The sequence below is a fragment of the Coturnix japonica genome, chromosome 28, assembly GCF_001577835.2.
Source record: "Coturnix japonica isolate 7356 chromosome 28, Coturnix japonica 2.1, whole genome shotgun sequence".
NCBI lineage: Eukaryota > Metazoa > Chordata > Aves > Galliformes > Phasianidae > Coturnix > Coturnix japonica.
In genome coordinates, this window is record NC_029543.1 from 3,364,947 (window position 1) to 3,384,634 (window position 19,688).

The 19,688-nt window shown below is 45.5% G+C and overlaps 2 protein-coding genes across 3 annotated transcripts; both read left to right on the plus strand.

Annotated features, from left to right (window-relative positions):
• Window positions 1-7: 7 nt before the first annotated feature.
• On the plus strand, window positions 8-3,764 carry SLC35E1 (solute carrier family 35 member E1). Its single transcript, XM_015886160.2, has 6 exons — window positions 8-454; window positions 1,187-1,257; window positions 1,619-1,756; window positions 2,213-2,338; window positions 2,785-3,030; window positions 3,427-3,764. The coding sequence occupies exons 1-6, from the start codon at window positions 31-33 to the stop codon at window positions 3,658-3,660; spliced, it is 1,239 nt and encodes a 412-aa protein (XP_015741646.1). The 5' UTR covers window positions 8-30; the 3' UTR covers window positions 3,661-3,764.
• A 4,718-nt stretch (window positions 3,765-8,482) lies between these two features.
• On the plus strand, window positions 8,483-19,461 carry CHERP (calcium homeostasis endoplasmic reticulum protein). Of its 2 annotated transcripts, none has more exons than XM_015886151.2 (18): window positions 8,483-8,616; window positions 8,724-8,897; window positions 9,249-9,430; window positions 10,075-10,212; window positions 10,431-10,582; window positions 10,938-11,049; window positions 11,398-11,487; window positions 11,596-11,836; window positions 11,998-12,176; window positions 12,574-12,970; window positions 14,855-15,093; window positions 15,846-15,979; window positions 16,257-16,343; window positions 16,630-16,779; window positions 16,897-17,013; window positions 17,190-17,284; window positions 17,791-17,976; window positions 18,713-19,461. In XM_015886151.2, the coding sequence occupies exons 1-18, from the start codon at window positions 8,592-8,594 to the stop codon at window positions 18,748-18,750; spliced, it is 2,736 nt and encodes a 911-aa protein (XP_015741637.1). In that variant the 5' UTR covers window positions 8,483-8,591; the 3' UTR covers window positions 18,751-19,461. The 2 variants fall into 2 exon arrangements, with proteins under 2 accessions (XP_015741637.1, XP_015741638.1); XM_015886152.2 differs by having other exon boundaries at window positions 19,132-19,461.
• The last annotated feature ends 227 nt before the right edge of the window (window positions 19,462-19,688 follow it).

Here is a 19,688-nt window from a genome sequence, read left to right on the forward strand (position 1 = left end):
CCGTGACGTGCCGGGGCGGCTCGGGCAGCCATGGCGGCGGCCCCGCTGGCGGCTCCGGGAGGAGGCGGGGCGGCGGCGGCGGCGGCGGCGCAGGGGGGGGGCGGCAGCCGGGGCGGCAGCCGGGGCGGCCGCGGGCCGGCGCTGCGGGAGGGAGCGCGGGTGTCGGCGCTGTGCCTGGCGTGGTACGGGCTGAGCGCCGGCGGGAACGTGGTCAACAAGCTGCTGCTCGGCGGCTTCCCCCGGCCCGTCACCGTGTCGCTGTTCCACATCCTGGGGCTGTGCGGGCTCCTCCCGCCGCTGCTGCGCGCCTGGCGGGTACCGCCGGCCGGGCCGGCCCAGCTGCCGCCCCGCGCCTACCCCCGCTACATCCTGCCGCTCGCCTTCGGCAAATACTTCGCGTCCGTCTCCGCGCACGTCTCGCTCTGGAGGGTCCCGGTCTCGTACGCGCACACGGGTGAGGCCTCGGCCGAAAGCGCGGGGGGGGCGCGGGGTGTCGGTACCGTCCCGGAGAACTGTCTGTGTCTGAGGGGACTTTAAAGACCTTCCCGTCCGACCCCGGGCAGTGAGTGCGGACACCCGCTGCTCCATCAGGTGTTCGGAGCCTCCTGCCCGACCCGGGTGTGGGGCACCCACTGCTCCTATGGGCAACTTGTGCCGGTGCTTCGTCACCTTTTTTCCTTGTGTCCGGTCTAAAGGTTCCCTCTTTTAGTTTGAAACCGTTTCCCCTTGTGTTATTCCTGCCCACCGAGGCCCAGTACACGCTGCTGCTGCTCACGGTGTGACCTGCAGCCTGTGGTTGCTCACAGTGCTGCCAGCTGCAGTGAGTCCCATCAGCTCTGTGCCTGTGTGAGCACCCAGTGCTGGATCTGCTGTATGTCCCAGTGCTGTCCCTGGTTTGTGCTCATAGTGCTGCAGTGACCCAGAGCCCTGCATGTATTTGTGTGGGTGCCTGCTGCATTACCCCGTGTCCTGGTGTGAGCTCACATCAGTGCCTGCTGCAGGGCCATGGGGCGCTGCCAGCTGCCCTGTGATAGCACCGGGATGAGGGGTGACCCCTGTGGGCTGAGGTTGGGGTTTTGTGTGACCAGACCTGAGCCCCTCCTCCGTTCCCAGTGCTCATCTCCTGCTGATGCTGTTTAATGGAGTTGGCTTCGCATCCCCACCGAAATTTTCTTTCCATTCTCAGTAAAAGCCACGATGCCAATTTGGGTGGTTCTTCTTTCGCGGATCATTATGAAGGAAAAGCAGACGACGAAGGTGCGGACAGGTTTGCTGAGGTTTCTTTTCTTGCTGGTGTTTGTGGGGTGCTTTGCTCACTGGGATTGGGCAGGTTTGGCTTTGGTTCCCTGGTGAATGTTGTGACTGGGATTCCATTAGGTGGATTTTCCACGCTCCTTTTTATCATGTCTAAACATCAGGCAATGTCCAGTTTACTGGAGCTGTTTGCTGGAGTGTTTGTTGTACCCACTTAGTTTCCTCAAGCTCAAGCAGTATGAAAGTTGATCTCTCTGTTGCTTTATTCCTCTCTATCATTTCTTCCCCTGATCAGCAGCAAGCATGAACTTACTTAGAGTAATAATAATTAGCAGATGTAAGCTATTCTCTCTTCCTTTGGCAGGTGTATTTATCTCTTATTCCCATAATAACCGGAGTCCTGTTGGCCACCGTCACTGAGCTTTCCTTTGACATGTGGGGACTCATCAGTGCTCTTGCTGCTACTCTGTGTTTTTCACTTCAGAACATCTTCTCAAAGAAGGTAACAGTTTTGCTGTTCCTGTCATTCATCAGAACGGTTGGTTGGTTTTGTTGGGTGGTGCTTAATGTAAGAGTTCGCTTGGAGGTGCACTGTGTGTCTTTGCTGTGTCGTATCATTTCTTCACGCTGAATGAGTCAGTGTGAGCACTGGGCACTCCTTGAAAGCCCAGGAACAAAGAGACAAGGTTAGAAGGTGTGTCTTGAGTGCATTCCAAAATGAGTTCTGGTTTGTGGAGCATTTTAAATGCGTGCGTTGTTAATCCTGAGAGCTGCAAGTCGATAAACCACTTTCTCAATAGAGACATCTTTATTTGGGCATTTTTTCATTGGAAATTCACGCCATAGCAGTGCTCATTTTCATACTGTGTCTGTCTGTTGCATGAAGTTGTTGCTGTAATGCAGGGAGCTGGGGGTGGTTGGGGTAATGGTGTCATGCTGTAATGGTGTTCTCCATCAGGTGTTACGGGATTCCCGAATACATCACCTTCGGTTGCTGAACATACTGGGGTGCCATGCTGTGTTCTTCATGATCCCAACGTGGGTTTTGGTTGATCTTTCTTCCTTCCTAGTAGAGAATGACTTGGTAAGTGTCGCTTTGGGGAAACTGTCCTCTGCTGAGATAGGAAGAGAAAAACATCCATGCCAAAAAAAGTTTGCTGAGGTAGTTCCTCATCAGTGAGGGAGGAGCTGTTGTGAAATACCTGCAGTCTGTTTCACAAGAAATATAAGCAATGAGTGCAGTGTTTCTCACTGGAATTCATGGCAGGTTTAGGAGAGGGAGCCGATGTGACAGCTGAAGTCCCAGGAAGTGGAGCTGGAGACAGGGGGATGGATGGAGTGCATCACTGCGTGCAGGGAGATGCTTCCCAGAGCTGCTAGCTGCGTGCTTGGTGCCTCTGTAGGGAAGTGGTCGATGCTCTTCCTATCAGAGGCAGGAAAGGAGCAACTCGTGGTTTATTTCTGTTACTTTATCTCAGGTTTCCAATGAGCGACAGACTCATTTAATTGTAACGTTTGTTTTTATGACAGAGCACGATGTCTCACTGGCCCTGGACTTTGATGCTGCTTATAATCAGTGGGTTCTGTAATTTTGCCCAGAACGTCATTGCCTTCAGTATCCTTAACCTGATCAGCCCGTTGAGTTACTCTGTCGCGAATGCCACCAAAAGGATAATGGTGATCACTGTGTCCCTTATAATGCTTCGCAATCCAGTTACCAGCACCAACGTCCTTGGGATGATGACAGCTATCTTAGGGGTCTTCTTATATAACAAGGTAAGGTGTTCATCTGTCTTTTTATTCAGGGAACTCAATTGAACCACTCCAGTGGCTTTGAACCGTTTTGTAAAGCAAGTTAACAGAATAGAAATGAAGAATGACGTGGAACTTCATTGCATGGGGGTGAATGGCTGAGTGTTCCCATGCTCGAGTCAGGCCAGCTGTTATGTGTCTGACAGACTGAGATCTTAATGTTGTGTTGGAGGATGAGGGTTAGGAGGTATCTCACTAAAATGCCTTGAGCAAAAGCAACTTTGTGATTTGGCATATGAGAAGAAAGGGATTTTTATTAGGAGTCCCTTGTCTGAGGTTCTCATAAAAGTAGTGCTGTTTTCTCTATGTATGCATTGGGTGATGCCTTAGAGAAATGTTCTTTCTTTCTTTGTCTCCTAGACAAAATATGATGCAAACCAAGAAGCAAAGAAGCAGCTCCTTCCAGTCACAACTGGAGACCTTGTGAACTTGGACCGGCATCGGAACACTCCTGAGAAGTCTCAGAATGGACTGACGGCGTTTGCACCACATGGAGACTATCAGTATGGCCGAAGCAACGTCCTCACAGAGCACTACCAGTACAACCGACAGAACTACCCACCCACCTACAACTTAAATCGTTTTGATATATAGAATCCTGACACACAGGTATAGACTGCGAGATTCAAGTGTCCCCAGCATTATCAGAAACTTTTAGTACATCCGTGAATGTAAAGCCATTTTATTGTCAAGTTTTGCAGAAGGGAGGATGCATGTGTAGTGAAAATGGTACAGACCTTCAGCTTCTGCTCAGCAGATCTTTAAATGTGAAGCAGCTAGATTGGACACTGGAACTGAATGCACAGCATAGCTCTCGTACAGGGATTCTGGTGAAGTGCAGGTACAACATTTCAGAGCAAAGCATCTGCTGTCGCTGCTCCTTTTTGGGGCCTGTCAATTGGTTACTCTTTTGGCAGCTAAACACTGGCCAGTACTTTGTTTCCACGCTGTCACTTTTAATTTGTTCTCTACTATGTTTTAAGAATACTTAGATGAAATTGCCAGGAAAACCAGGATGTAATTAGGCACACAGCTGGTGATCAGGATTTGTCCGCTTGGGAGGACTGTGTCAGTTGTGGATAAGGAGTCTGGAGTTCATCTTGAGCAAATATGAAACTTCACGTGGGTGTTAATTACTTCTGTGCCCATGCCTTCAGTTTTTGACGACAAACAGAAGTATTTCTGAAAGGACAGAGAGTTGAGAGAGATCCCTTCAGGAGACGCATTTCAAGCATAGAGAAACAGTTTTCTCTGTAATTATTGTTGTCCCAAACACTGTAGATGACAGAGAAATGGAGTCTGAGATCATCGTTGATTTCTGAATAACGCAGCCCTGTAAAGTCAGACGTTTCTCTGCCCTGGCAGTGCAGGAAACACCTGACAAATAAAGCATTTCTAATAATATCTTTATTTCTTGCTTTACACCTCTTATAAATCTACCTTTGCTTCAGGAATTGAAAGGTTTAAGGTGTTTTCTTGTAAATTTTATGCAGAAATTTTGCTCCCTTAATATGATAAACATTATATTAATGCATGAATGTGGCTAATAATTCTTAATTGATTCTCAAGTCTATCTTTTTAGCCCCTAATTGTGATTTTAAGTTTCCTAATTAATGCTGCTTGAGCTGCTGTGTGCGTTTGGTCTGACTTCTCATCTCAGCTGGAAGAAGTGACACTTTGTATCCTCTGTTCCTGCAACTCCCCCAGTTCAAATTGCGAATTAAGAAAAGAAAGTATTTAAGTCAGCAGTAAATATGTGATTTATTGCTCTAATAAGAACTGATTCAGGTATTATGAATGAAGACATTAAGTTTGAGACAGGTTGGTTTCTGTGCATCAGGCGCTGCATTTGTGCATGGAAAGAATGAAACCAGCTGAGTTCTGGTTTTACTGAAATTATTACTGTTACTTGAGGGGGGGGGGGGAAGCAACAACACAGTTATAGGGGCCTTCTTTCCTTAACAGAAAAGCTGTTGTACAGTGAGATTTTGATAGCGTAAGTATTGTGTTTTTACTAGAGATTATTAGATAGCAGTGATAAAACTTAAGGTGTGGTGCTGTACACAACAGTCCTCCCATTTATTTATTGTTTTAAAAATGACCATTTCCGTGATGTGAAATGATGATTTGGCTCCTTTCTGGATAATAAAGAATTTATTTTTAAGGGCAAAGTCAACCTGATCTTAATTCTTTTGGCTGACTCTGGAGTTAGTTATGGAGATTGCCTCCCAGGAAACAGTCCAAAAGAGGAAATGGTTCTCCTGAAACTTCAGAGATGGTTTAAATGTGCTGCTGGTGTCTGCAGGCAGAACCTCTGCACTCACCCAGAGCTGGTTCTGCTCCTTCTGGCCTAGAACTTGGGCTTGTATGTTAGCAAATGTGAATAAATTATTTCCTAGCCCTGATTAGCAGATGAGGTTATGAGGAAAGGCATGATTTTGTAGGAAATTGCTTTGACTATTCTAGTATTAATTTAAGTATTATTATTGCCTTTTATATGATGAAGTGCAAAATGTGTATTTTTAAGGCTCACTTCCCAGTATTTAATTGCTGTTAGAAAAATATAAAAAGAATCCTTTGGATTTGTGTTAGATTCTGGCTCTGCACGAGTTTATTTGAGGATGAAACGTTTAGGCTGAGATTTGTAAGAGGGACTGAATTGTTCAACAGCTTTCAGAGGGAGCCAGCTGGAAGCTGTTCGCCTCCTTCAAATGCTTTGCTGTGTTCTTTGTGCCTCAGTTTCCCTACTTGGAGGCACCGAGATACCAGCAATGGGTCGCAGTGGGGCCCAGGGATGTACAGATGTGCTGCGAGTTCATCTGTAAATTTCCTGCTATGTCTACTACTATAACAGGGTCATACAGCTTGAAACTGCAAGCCGGATTAAAATTCCATGCACTGTATTCACAGATCAGAGATGTCATTACATAGGCTTTTTCATTACATAGGCTTGCCTTCTGAAGAATATAACCAGATCTGTTTTGCAGCTCTTCTGATAGAAAGCTTTCATTCATGATGCTCGCTGTGGCAGGTCTTCAGCTCAGCTTTTTCCATCCAGAGTATGGCAGCAGGTGGCTGCTTCCTGCTGAAAATAATGACAATTCCAAGTTCCAGTCTGTGCGCCCTTACCACATGTCCAAAACAAAACTACTGCACTTGCAGAGTAGAAAGAGACCCAAGATGGAATGTCACACTGGGCCCAGCACGTGAATCTCTGGCTTTTTCCCTGCAGCTTCACAGTGTTTGTGCTTTTCTACTTCAGTTCTGTGGTCAACAGGGATAATTTGGTGTGGTACAACAGGTAATTAAAACAAGTGAGTGGCTCGTTTGCAAGAGGTGGTTTTTCAGAGTACCCGAATCCAAGTCCTCGAGCAATATGGCCCATGTTCTGATAAAGGAGGTTTCTGATACTGTTGTGTATGTATTTTAATCTTGGACTGCTGCAAGATTTTGTTGGGCAAGGTGAAACATTTGTTTTAACATGGCTTGTAAATTCATGACGTATTTAACTGTGTACATAGGTCTGTAGAAAGTGTGGAAACTGGAATAAAAAGGGCATATCAAGACAATCGTGTATAATGAGCCAGTTCTTAAAGTGAAGAGGATTGCTTTGGTTTTCTTACTTAGGTGAAGCTTTGGGAGTGCCGTGTGTTAGTGGTAATGGTCACCTGGGACAAATCAGATTGTTCCGCTAAAAGGGAGCGATGCCTGAGTGGCTGTTTACGCAGAAGCCAGCACAATTTGGGTGCTGTAATGAGTGTCAGGTCACAAGTACCTGGTATCCTTAGACATCTTACTGGGTTTTCTGTTGATAACTCCTCAGAACATGCGGTGATCTGAAGATCACCTGAAAGCGTTTTGCTTTCTGAGTGCATTTTAGTGCCAGGCAGTGATTAGAGCATCTTTATCATCTGAGAAAATGGGTTTGTTCCTTTTGTTTGTTTGTTCTTAAATCACCTGAAGGTTAAATAAGACCCAGGCAATATATAGGCTTCGTGGGAGCACAGTGATTTGTAAAACTAACTTGGTAATTCGGGGTCAGTTAATGATAATTCTGAAGCTCGAGGCTTTTCTAATACATGTTCAAAGGCACATTTCTCTGATGTAGCATTTTGCAGAAGGGAGTTCTGCTATGTAGCTATTTGCGAAACACTGCAATATAAATACAGGGAAAGTTTTGTTTTTCTAAGGCTTCCATTTCTGAACCGTGCTGTAAGCTGTCAAAAAATAATTATTGGGTAACTCTGTAGTAGTGGCATGAGATGGTAAAACAAATAAATCAATCCCGATATCAGAGGTGTATGATACAACCATGATCCATAGGTACAGAAGTGCAGATACGCAGGTGGCAGCCACCATTTGTCTTTGTTTTGTGTTGCTGCTCCATACTTTGATGTGAATATGGGTGCTTTTACCAAAAAAGAAAATCCCTGCAGTATGAAACGTGGCACTTTAGCAGATGGTTTTGTATTGTTTTCCTGTCCTCATTTTAACGCTGCTGTTCTGTGAAGCTCTGGATGGTACCTGTTGGATTGCCTGTGCTGCTGCCCTCCAGCCTGTGGGTATCGCAGCTGAAGCTGAGACCTGTGTGGGACTGTGGGAAGATCCACACATCAGTGACTTTCTGGGACAGTAACGCTTGTTCACCTACAATAAACCAGACGTTGAGATGCTTTTTGATGGCTGCTTCTGTCAGGTAACTGTAGGTTTGGGGGCACTTGTGGATCCAGCATTGCTGCATGGATACGGCATTGCTGCAGGCTGAGGAACGTGGTGGCCTCAAGTGACTGCGTGTGCTCTGACGTGCAGAGCTGATAATGGTTTGGCTGGGCTGGAAGCATCAGTAAGAATGAGATTTTAATGTATGAACTAAGAACTTCATCTGATCTTCTGGGATCAGCGTTCACCTCCAGGACTGCAGGGTGATGTAGAACCACAGGCGGGCTGTGGATACAAGAAAACATCCATCTTCTGAGCTTTTCTATTCAGTAGATAATACAGCGGGGGCCTCGTGGAATGTCCTGTTAAGAATAAAAGGTTCTGCCTTTCTGTGAGTGCTGTGTGTGACTGGAGCTCTGCATGGAAGGAACCCGGGGCGCTGGGGTTCACGTTCAGCCTCCACCTCCGTGTCTGTGGAGACCTTGGAGGGCTCCCAGCCGCTGGGACCCGAGGGCAACTGCAAAACTGGTCCTCCTTAATGGTGTGGTATCGCTAATGCTGCTTTGATGGAGCATCAGGTGTAATTTAACCGCGTAAAGAAATCACTTGGAAAGCACCGGTGCTCAGGTATTGCTTAAATGCCGTTTTATAGGGCAAATAATCGTTGGGTTTTAAGTCCGACCGGCCGCCCCGCCCCGCTCACGTTCCCGCCCGGAGGTGGGAGGGGCCGAGCGGCCGCGCGCGCGCTGCGCCGTGCTGGTCTCCATGGAGACGCGGCCGTAAAGCGCGGTTGCGCGTGTCTCCGGGCGTCTCGCGGCACTTCCGGTCGCTGCGGCCTAGCGGCGGCGCCCCGTTGTCCCGCCGCCATGGAGATGCCGCTGCCGCCCGACGGTGAGCGCGGCAAGGGAGGACGGGGGGCAGCGGGCGGAGGGGTGGGAGTGTGTGGGGTACGTGGGTGTGTGGGGCCGGCGCGGTCTGACGGAGCCGCTTCCTCACAGACCAGGAGCTGCGGAATGTCATCGACAAACTGGCGCAGTTCGTGGCGCGGAACGGGCCCGAGTTCGAGAAGATGACGATGGAGAAGCAGAAGGAGAACCCCAAATTCTCCTTCCTCTTCGGGGGCGACTTCTACGGCTATTACAAGTACAAGCTGGCCCTGGAGCAGCAGCAGCGTGAGTTGGGCTCCGCTCCCTTACAGCGCGGCCTTCCCCGCCCTCCCCCTCGGCCCCGCCGTGCCCCCATGGCGCTGTGCGGCCCTTCACTGTCCTCTGGGCCGCGGATCTGTCGCACCCCCCCGGGTGTGAGTTCTGGGCTGTGAGATGGAGCTCGGCTCCTGCAGGGCGCCCGGCTCTGGCCGGTGGCTCCTGGCCATGTTCAACTTGCTGACGACTAAAGACCCCCAAATCTCCTCCAGCGGTGCTGCTCTCCAGCATCGTGTTCGTTATGTATTAAATCGTTGTATAAAGGGGAAAGATGTGTGGCTTTCATACGTGGATACTTAAAGAGTTTGCTTTGTTTCATAGTGTTGTGCAAGCAAAGTCAAGATATTGAGGCTCCTCCACAGATCCAGCCACTGCCACAGCCGTCCCTCCCACCTGCTGCCCCCATCCCTGCTCCACAGGGCACTCCTTCTGTGGAGGAGCTCATCCAGCAGAGTCAGTGGAACCTGCAGCAGCAGGAGCAGCAGCTCCTTGCTATGAGACAGGTTGGTGTAAAATAGTCTCTCACCTGGCTTATCTTGGGCTGTAAAAAACTGGAGTGAAAGGAGGGAGGAAGGCTTGATTCTGATCAGTGGTGGTGAGGCAGTATGTTGGTGAGCATGGGACATTATTTTACCCATTTTTGTTCTGTTATGGTTGCTTTCATCTGCTTAGAGCAGATTACGTGATGCCTTAGTAAGGTTGATCCTTTATTAAGATATTTACTATATGGAAAGCCATGCTGATTTGCTGAGTGGAATAAATTATGACTGCTTTAATCTTCACTGAATGCTGCAGGATGCTGGGAACTGCAAGAAATTCCATCCTGTGGTACCTGAAGGCGGATTCTGATTGGGGGTGGGAAGGCACTGTGTGTTTGAACTAGTTGTTTCTGTAGTCAGCATTTTGCTCTTAAAGTTTTTCTTGAAGCTGGAGAGAAATGGTGGAGGTAATTAGACTTCTTACTGTAGCATGAGAACAGTCTCCTCAAAAAGAAGTAATTGAAGCATTTCAGTGTAGTCCAGTTGCTTGTAAAAGGTCTTGGGACAGCTGTGTATGGTTAAGAGGTTACAAGGATCAGCTTACAGCAATTTAGTTCTCTAAAAGAGCATTGGGTGTAATATAATTTTATCAATTATATTTTTTTCAGGAACAAGTCACTTCTGCAGTAGCCCTTGCAATAGAGCAACAAATGCAGAAAGTTTTGGAGGAAACGCAGTTAGATATGAATGAATTTGACAACTTGCTGCAGCCAATAATTGACACGTGCACCAAAGATGCGATCTCAGTAAGTATTCCGAGTCTGGATTGTTACTTGGTGATGTTATGCATTAAGTACAGTAGGAACTTTCTGACTGTATAGAAAACAGTAGCTTAATTACCATATGGTAGACAAGAAAATTACTGGAACATTTCCTTTCTGGCAGTTATTTCAGAGTTCTAGGAAATCCTTATGATGTGAACACCTTATACTGACTTAAAATATTTAAAATCTTCTTTTCTAAGGCTGGCAAGAACTGGATGTTTAGTAATGCAAAATCTCCTGCACACTGTGAGCTGATGGCTGGGCACCTGCGAAATCGTATAACAGCTGAAGGAGCTCACTTTGAACTTCGGTTACATCTCATCTACTTAATCAATGATGTGTTGCATCACTGGTGAGGATTAGATTATGTTTTCCAGCTTCAAGTTTTGATTAATTTGGTGAAATCTCTCTGCTTATTACGTTCTCAGTATGACTATTCACCTTTTATTTTCTATATGTTTGTTATTTTTAGCAGGTGTCTTAATATGCCCGTAGCTGATCTAGTGTTTCAATAATGAAATTCAGCTTTTACCTACTTTGTGTGTTTTTATCTCAGATAAGGCTGCACTGTAAAAATGACACAGAGGAACTTCTGTACTTCTATGAATCCGCTATTTTTGGTAGATTGGGAGTGGGAAGGAATTGAATTCCAAAGCTCCTCATGCTGTAGTGAAAGGCAATAACTCTTATCTTCCCTTTTTCTGAAGCCAACGGAAGCAAGCAAGAGATCTTCTGGCTGCTTTACAGAAGGTGGTTGTACCTATATATTGTACCAGTTTTTTAGCAGTGGAGGAGGATAAGCAACAGAAAATTGCCAGAGTGAGTACCTGGTGTTGGTTTAACTTTATGCTTTGCTTTGCTAGGTTAACGCTAAGCAAATTCACAAAGGGTAAAAGAAGACTGCTGAGACTCTTCTAGTCTGGTTGCTTTTGCAAAGCCTATAACAGGATGTGCTTTGAGTTTGAACCTGAACTTGAACAAGACACTATAAAAGGCCTTGGGATTTATTTAAAAGTTGCCATATGGATGAGTGTGTCTGAGCCTTCAGCGGTTCCAAACGCAACTTAAAATTTGTAAATTTGACAAAGCTAGAAACATAAAGAAAAAGCTGAGTCACTTTTTAACTGTTAATCAATTCTGAACACCTCTCACTCTTGATTTGTGCAGCTTCTTCAGCTGTGGGAGAAAAATGGGTACTTTGATGAATCAATTATTCAGCAACTGCAGAGCCCAGCTCTTGGACTTGGCCAGTACCAGGTTAGCAACAAAAGAAAAGTCACCCTTTTCTTACTTATGTACACATTTGGAAAACAAACTGTAAGTGTTTTAGGTCCAGCACAAACTTTGTTCTTAATTTTTCATCAGGCAAATTTGATCACTGAATATGCGACAGTAGTACAGCCTGTGCAGGTTGCCTTCCAACAGCAGATACAGAACCTGAAAACTCAACACGAAGAGTTTGTAAACAGCTTAACGCAGCAGCAGCAGCAGCAACAACAAATACAAATGCCACCACTAGAGAATGAGGTGAAATCAACACCCCCGCCTCAAGCGCCCACAGCAGCGCCAGCCTCAGCTCCGCCATCTGCTCCAGTGACACAAGCAGGTACTGACCTGTTCTGAGGACCCATGCAGAGCTCAGTGGGTAGATTTCTGCAGTACATTCACATATCCAGCAAAGTTCAGGTGGAATCTGTTTTAAGCGTGCTGGTGTCTTCATAACTGTATTTGCCTTGGGCGCATCCAACTGTTTCCGATTTGTTTCAGATGATGGTAAATCTCAGCTGCCTCTGGCTGGTTCTTCAGAGTATGACACAACAGGGTCTGGGGTGCAGGATCCTGCCTCTGGTGGACCACGTGGCCCTGGATCTCATGATCAGATTCCTCCAAATAAACCTCCGTGGTTTGACCAGCCTCATCCTGTTGCACCGTGGGGTCAACAACAGGTATCAAACACTGTTCTGAAATAATAGGTGAAGGGAGGTGGACTGTCTTGGTACATGATATGTGTTGAAAATCTGGGAATGTGATAAATCCAGATTCAAATCCAAAACTTTCTGATTTGGGGCAGTTAAAGGCAAGGCATAACCTACGTTTCATTGTGTCAACTACAACACATTCCCTGTGAACAAGCAGAACAAGAGGTACTTTTCCTGAATTCAACACTGGTTCAGTATCAGTTTGGTCTTTTCTTGTCTTTTCTCTGAAGCTGTGGTGGTTCAGAATTTGTTTTACCTGTGCATATTGCCTACAAGTGATACTTATTTAAAAGGTAGATTGTTTTTATTGCGCTCTTTCTTTTGTAGCCTAATGACCAGGCTCCTTCCTTACCTTTACCACTAGGGACCACCTCATTGTCCTCCGTGGAATAACAACCATGAAGGAATGTGGAACGAACAGAGAGATCAAGGCTGGAACAATCAGCGAGAGACGCCTTGGAACAACCAGCCTGATCCTTCTTGGAACAACCAGTTTGAAGCACCGTGGAACAACCAGCATGAACAACCTCCATGGGGTGGGGGTCAAAGGGAACCTCCATTTCGAATGCAGCGGCCACCTCACTTCAGAGGCCCATTTCCTCCACATCAGCAACATCCCCAATTCAACCAGCCCCCGCATCCGCATAATTTCAACCGCTTTCCACCTCGCTTCATGCAGGATGATTTTCCACCTCGCCATCCCTTTGAAAGGCCTCCTTATCCTCATCGTTTTGATTACCCCCAGGGGGATTTTCCTCAAGGTAAAGTGTGTACCAGGCCAGGTTTTCTTACGCTGCATTACGATTGCCATTACAAACGTCAGTGCTTCTGGGGTGACAGCTTACTCTTGGTGAACTGCTCAGGCCTTCCTGAGGAACACTGAGTTTCTGGGTTAGGGAAGCTGCTACTAAGTAGCCTGGGAAATACCTGCATAGTTGGATGGTTCCTTACTTTTTTGAGTCATCCTTTCCTCTCAGAAACTGCTATTCAGACTCAAGTCAGCAGCTGTTTAAACACTCCTTTTGCAACCATTTATTTCATTTTTGAAGTAGTCCAGAAGTGTTTTCTTGCAAATTCAGTTTCCTGTGCGTTAAGCTGTAGGTGAGGGCTCCTCAGCTAACTCCTGCTTTGCTACAGGAAATTAGAGGAACACAGGCTGGAAACATTTGTTCTTGTGCACCTATGTGCTTTTCTTCCTCTCTGCTTTTGCTGAAAAGCTCTCTTAATTATCTGCCTTCGTGTGGCTTGGTAATTGCTGGTGAAACGATCCTTGCCTCCTCTCCCTTTCTTTGGTTTTCTTCTTGCTGGACCATATGAGAACGTAGCTGGTGCACTGTGTGCCTGGCTTTTGTGGCTTTGATTTGGCTACAGGCCCCTTCACGGAGTCTGGAATAGTTCTTCCTTGATTTGGTTTCTATTTCATGTTGTGGAGTTACGATTATTCTGGGATATAGTCATTGTCAACTTAGTGTCTAAGGATCCCTGTGGTTCTGTGCAGCAGGTTGTGTGAGAAATGGCAACGTAGTTGGTTTTTGTTTTGTTTTTTTTTTTTGCTTTTTGTAGCTTGAAATGGTGATGGAGGAGATGCTGTTCTAAGCTTAAAAGATTCTTAGTTCCGCAAGTCCAAAAAAGGCTGAAACCTGGGGGATGATCTATTTGGGACTGTGAGTGTTCTTTTGTTGTGTCTTTTTTAAGAGTTGTGAGAACAGCTTTTCTTGTCTGAGGAAGGAGGATTAAAGATTTCAATGAGAAAGGCTGTCTTGGATTGTATTGGTGACCCAGAACGTTTGTTCAGTCATGCAAAAATGTTGGAGGAGGGGATGTACTGAAACGGATGGCTAAAATTAGGAAAGGGATGAAGTAGTGACTACACGTCATGTTCTGATTCTAATAAAGATGAGTCAAGTAGCACAGGCTGAAGGGAGCTGGAGTAATGGTGGCTGTAAGTGACTTTGCCTGGAAAAATTCCTGGTCCCACTGCAGAAGGTGTTGATTTTCAGTCTCCCCTTTTTCACATTGCAATGAGTTTGGCAGAGTATGGTGACGTGACAGTGATTTGTCTGTCAGTGATTGGATAGATGTCTCTCATTTCTCTATTTTAACAGGATATCTACTATCTACTTATCTCTACTCTCCTTGAAACATCTCTTTAAACAAAGGGTTTTCTTGTCACCTACTCATGTGAGTTAATTCCTGCCATATTTCTTTCTTTACATATATTGATTTAGCATAGACTTTTACCTATTACAGATCTGCTTGGGTTGCTGCTAAGCCATGGTTCTGTACTTAGGCTTCAGAGATAGGTCCCATCAAGTATCTGCCTTGCTGCACCTGAAACCTTTTGTTCTTGAGCCATCTTTCTTGTACTTTTTGAATGCAGTGTGTTCTACAGTAAGGGGTGACTTACAGTTAATATCCAGTTGTCTTGAGGGTATTTGCTATAGCCAGGGAGGGAGATGTGCTGCAAGACTTTCATGGATACGGGCCTGTAGCCAGCCTCTAGTTCTTCTGTCACTTTTCTTGGTCTGCAAGGCTCTAGGTGCCAAGGTTGTTTTTAAGATAAATGCACTAATAGAAGTACGCTTCTGATTGCCTTCCTTTCTCTACAGCTAAGTAAAATGTTTTAACCCTTCCACTCTGTGCAGAAATTGGACCTCCTCATCATCACCCTGGGCACAGATTGCCTCATCCTGGAATCAGCGAGCATCCTCCCTGGGGAGGGCCGCAGCACCCTGATTTTGGGCCTCCCCCACATGGATTTAATGGGCAGCCTCCTCACATGCGGCGACAAGGCCCCCCTCACATGAACCACGATGATCCCAGTCTGGTGCCAAATGTTCCCTATTTTGATCTTCCTGCTGGACTGATGGCTCCACTTGTAAAAGTAAGTGCTTGGGATGGGCCCAGACTCCATCAAAATCCCATAGTCAGCGTTACAGGCAGTTTAACACGGACGCTTATGATTTCACATCTCTCCATCCAGCAGACGGGGAAGGTAGTGTAAATGGTGAGAATCTGAAGTGTTGTGTTCTAGTGAAAGCCAGTTAAGCCTGTATACGTGAAAGACTGATGTGCTTTTGACGGTGTTACCTCCAGTGATTTCCATATAGGCAGAGGGAACTGGCGGTTCTGGTGGGGCCACTGTACGCTAGTCTTGGTATTTGGAGTTCTTTCTTACATAGATGTTTTGTGACACTAATGTTGTACACACAAACAACGAATGGTAGGGATACGTATCTGTATCAACATCTTGGGGGATATATGCATGTATGCATTCTGTGCTTGAGATGAACAAACAGGTCTATTCCATCTTAACTTTCTGTTACCCTCAGCACGCACCGGTTTTTACCAGGTTTCCAATCCAGGCACTATTATCACAGAGCTGGATAGGTAACACCTGCAATTGATCTACCTGGTGGTCCAGTTAATGTCTCAGTATGTGTATTTACTGGCTTATCTCAAAATGATGGTGATAGCACAAGAAAGCTTTGGGTCATCTGCAGAATCCTTATTACTGGAGCATTTTTATCCAATAGTGAACTGTGAGGTCCCTACAAGGTTAAATTTATATTTATCTCTTCAGATTGGCCACCCCATGACACATGACAAGAATGTAATTTGTTTTGTTTCCGGCAGCTTGAAGATCATGAGTATAAACCTTTAGATCCTAAAGATATACGTCTTCCACCCCCAATGCCCCCCAGTGAGAGACTACTGGCTGCGGTTGAGGCATTTTATAGTCCACCATCTCATGACAGGCCTAGAAACAGGTAAGAGTAGGTATAGCTAACAATATGGTAAGGAAAATGCCCTAAGGAGCTGTCTCAAACCAAGAAGTGGTTCTCTCTTCCTTCACCCATGTCTTGGTTCTTCTAATGCTAAGAACAAGTGCTCTTGTTGTATTTTAAACCGTTTGATCTTACACTGAGATGTTGCAAGACCTTGGTGCCCAGGCTCTTTGTTCCCTACCACATTGAGCGGAAATCCTCTGTTGATCATGATTGAGTTTTACAGATGTCTGTTCTATGTGTGGTTGATTTATTGCAGTGAAGGCTGGGAGCAGAATGGACTGTATGAATTCTTCAGAGCTAAAATGAGAGCAAGGCGGAGGAAAGGTCAGGAGAAGAGAAATAGGTGAGAGACCTTGTCTGCTGCCTTCTGTGCGTGCTGTTTGTTTGGAAGGTGCTAGGACTGCCTTGCACTGTTGTAGGGAAACAGTTCAGCAATATGTTACTGGATTTAACTGAGTTTTAATTGGTGTAATCCATAGAAAATTTCTTTTTTGCACTCGAGTTTTGTTGGGCTTGTTTGCAGAAATGCTGTGTGTGTGATTTCAGTTTGATCAAAAGCACAGTTACATTGAGATGCTCAAGCATCTCCAAGGAGTTTCACAGGAGTTTTTCTGCTTCTGTCTGTGCAGTGGCCCTTCTCGGTCTCGCAGTCGGTCTAAAAGCCGAGGTCGCTCCTCCTCCCGCTCCAATTCACGATCTTCAAAGTCATCTGGCTCCTACTCAAGGTCCCGATCTCGCTCCTGCTCTCGGTCCCGATCCTATTCACGCTCTCAGTCCAGGTAGAGTGCGGAACTCAGAGGTGGAGGTGGGGGAACGACCTGCAGGGCTGAGCGTGGAACCCTGGGCATTGCTCTGGTGTGCTGTGTGACTGATGGGTTTGTGCTGTCTCTTTCTAGAAGCCGGAGCAGGTCCCGCTCTTCTCACAGCCGTTCACGATCACGGTCACGATCAAGATCCAAGTCTTACTCTCCAGGCAGGCGGCGCCGGTCTCGCTCTCGTAGCCCCACCCCTCCGTAAGCTTTTGTTTGTTTCTCTTTTTACCTTTGTAAGTTTACAGCTTTATAAAAGAATTTCTTAGTAGAGCAGACAAGGTTACACTGGGTGTTAATGTTTAACAGAACATAAATGACTTTGCACTGGGTCAGAACAGTTATTGCTTGTTCTTAATTTCATCTTCTTATTTCCTTAGCTCTTCTGCTGGCTTAGGTTCCAGTTCTGGACCTCCTGTTCCAGAATCAAGACTTGGAGAGGAAAATAAAGGCCATCAGATGCTTGTGAAAATGGGTAAGGCGCTGTTCTTGAATCTGCCATAAGCCAGCAAACAAAATGGGGCGAGCAGCTCCTGCATCCAGTTAATCTTTGCAAATCTTAATTATTGTCCCTTACAGCACCTTGGTATTCTAAGGTGAGAATAAGGATATTCAGAGATGTAATACAGAGAGCATGAAACATGAGAAGGATGCGGATGAGAGGGATGTGAGCTTAGCATGAAATAGAATTTAACTACCTGGCACGTTTCATCTCCTTATAGCACAGATCAGCATCAGCAGGACTGACAGGACAGGTTGGCCTTGTGCTTGTCCTCTTAGAAAGCTTTTAGGGATTGAGCTGATGCTGTTCAGCTCCCAGAATTGCTGCTTTTGAAGTAGATGGGACAGTTCATACGTTGTTTCAGACTGTTACTACCCTGCCACATTGAACTGGCAGTTCTATTCATTATTTCCAGGATGTCTGTTCGCAATTCTAGTGTTGCAATGGTTACAAGTTACAGTGTCGTGTACTTTGTACAGGATGGAGTGGGTCTGGTGGATTGGGAGCCAAGGAACAAGGAATTCAGGACCCAATTAAAGGAGGAGATATTCGAGACAAATGGGATCAATATAAAGGAGTGGGAGTTGCATTAGATGACCCGTATGAGAACTACAGAAGAAATAAAAGTTACTCATTTATCGCACGTATGAAGGCTAGGGATGAATGTAAGTAGATGTTCAAAAAACTGCTCATGTTGTTTGTGATTTTACCTTATTTAAGGAGTTTTACGGTAGAATGTAAACTCAAAATCAAATTAACTCTTAATTCTTTCTAATGTAATGGGTAAAATAAACGACAGGTAAGTGAACACACTGATTAACCCTATGTCTTCTACTTCTTGGGATTGTGCTGTATTCTGATTTCTGAAATGTTAATTAATTAGCGTGTTCTGTGTAAGCCACATCCTGCCTGTAGCAGTAGTCTCTGTCTTTAAATGTTATCCTTTAAACAACAAGATCGGTCACAAAGGTAGTGGAGGGGGCCATGCCAGGGATGGATGGCTGCCAGAGCAGGAAGGGTGTGGTTGGAGGGAAGTTGTCCCACACTCACTTTTTGGCCCTGCCCAGCTCCTGCAATGAGTGCTGTGTTCTGTCAACCCCAGAACTGGTGATAAAGTCACTGTATGCAGTTTCAGGTAGGGTGCAGAAAAAATAGAGATGCTTCTTAGGAGATGAAAACACCCAAACCATGAATTTTAGCAGTGATTAGAAGGGAAAAATTGGCATGCCAGATGAAAAGTCACTTCTGCCTATGGCTGCAGTAGATCTGCGTAATCAAATGGATTCAAACAAAGGCACAAAGGAAAACGATTGTTATTAACAGAGCCCTCATTCCATGAAGCATTCTGCAGTTACCTAAGCTGTCTGAAATGTGTAAGTGCTCTTTTCCCTATTGTTTCAGTGAAGCGTGAAACGCAAGACCCTCCACCACCTGAATAAGACTCTCTGAAGAAAGATGTCTTGCATCTTCTACAAAACATTAAACTTGTATAAATGCGGATGAGAGTCTGGAGGAAGTGACAAAAATGAGTTACTTTTAAAATATGGTGAAAAATGGAAAGCTATGACATGTAATTCATTACAACAGCTGTGATTTAGCAGTGGTTAAAAGGGCCGATGGTTCCTCTGACATGTCTGGCATATTTAAGGGTTTCCATTTTGCACAATTCTCTAGTTAGTTAGCACTTTGATCCTAGTTAAACCCCAGCCAAGCTCCCCCTGGTCCAGGACTGTCACTCACTCATTCCTGTGGAATACAGACGTTTTCTGATATGGTTATATGTCTCTAGTTCCATAATGTATGTTTATTTCTCTCAAAAGGTTAATTCTATTTGAAGTGGAGGGGTGCTGCCTTGGGATCAAGTCAGACTGATGCTGAGCAGTGTATCCTAATGTCTAAATGGGGAATGAAGCATCTAGTTCCAGTACAGGTGACCTATGAGCACTGTGCAAGCTTGTTAGAACCTACCATACAACTTAACACCCCTACACACCAGCTGCTGCAGTCACAACTCTGTTCAGAACACGAGGGTTAAATGTTCTAGCTTTTCAAGCGCTCTAAGGGATGTTCAATGCTTTGTAATGGAAGACATTCTTTAAGCTTTTTATATTTTTGTATATACCCTTTAATAAAAGCTAATTAGTTCAATAGAAGAGAATCAATTTTCTCTGTTCTGCAAGTTTCTAACAGTGAAATGTTCTTGGAAACTTCCTTTAAACTGAACAAGAATAAAGTTTTGTAACCGTTCCCAGAGACCACCAGCTGAAGATGTTGGGCCCTTACACTGCACTTCCACTCCCGAGGTCTGCGTGGTGGTGGTGGTAACCACTTCCCACAGTAACTTGTTTGTATAGCAGAAACCCTCTTAAAACCATTC

Bases quoted from the DNA above. Each gene is read 5' to 3' on its own strand.
- SLC35E1 (XM_015886160.2), top strand. From the start codon at position 31: ATGGCGGCGGCCCCGCTGGCGGCTCCGGGAGGAGGCGGGGCGGCGGCG. The intron at 455-1,186 runs GTGAGGCCTCGG...TTCCATTCTCAG, and splicing joins GGTCTCGTACGCGCACACGG to TAAAAGCCACGATGCCAATT. The intron at 2,339-2,784 runs GTAAGTGTCGCT...TTTTTATGACAG, and splicing joins TCCTAGTAGAGAATGACTTG to AGCACGATGTCTCACTGGCC.
- CHERP (XM_015886151.2), top strand. From the start codon at position 8,592: ATGGAGATGCCGCTGCCGCCCGACG. The intron at 11,050-11,397 runs GTGAGTACCTGG...TGATTTGTGCAG, and splicing joins AGCAACAGAAAATTGCCAGA to CTTCTTCAGCTGTGGGAGAA. The intron at 16,344-16,629 runs GTGAGAGACCTT...CTGTCTGTGCAG, and splicing joins GGTCAGGAGAAGAGAAATAG to TGGCCCTTCTCGGTCTCGCA.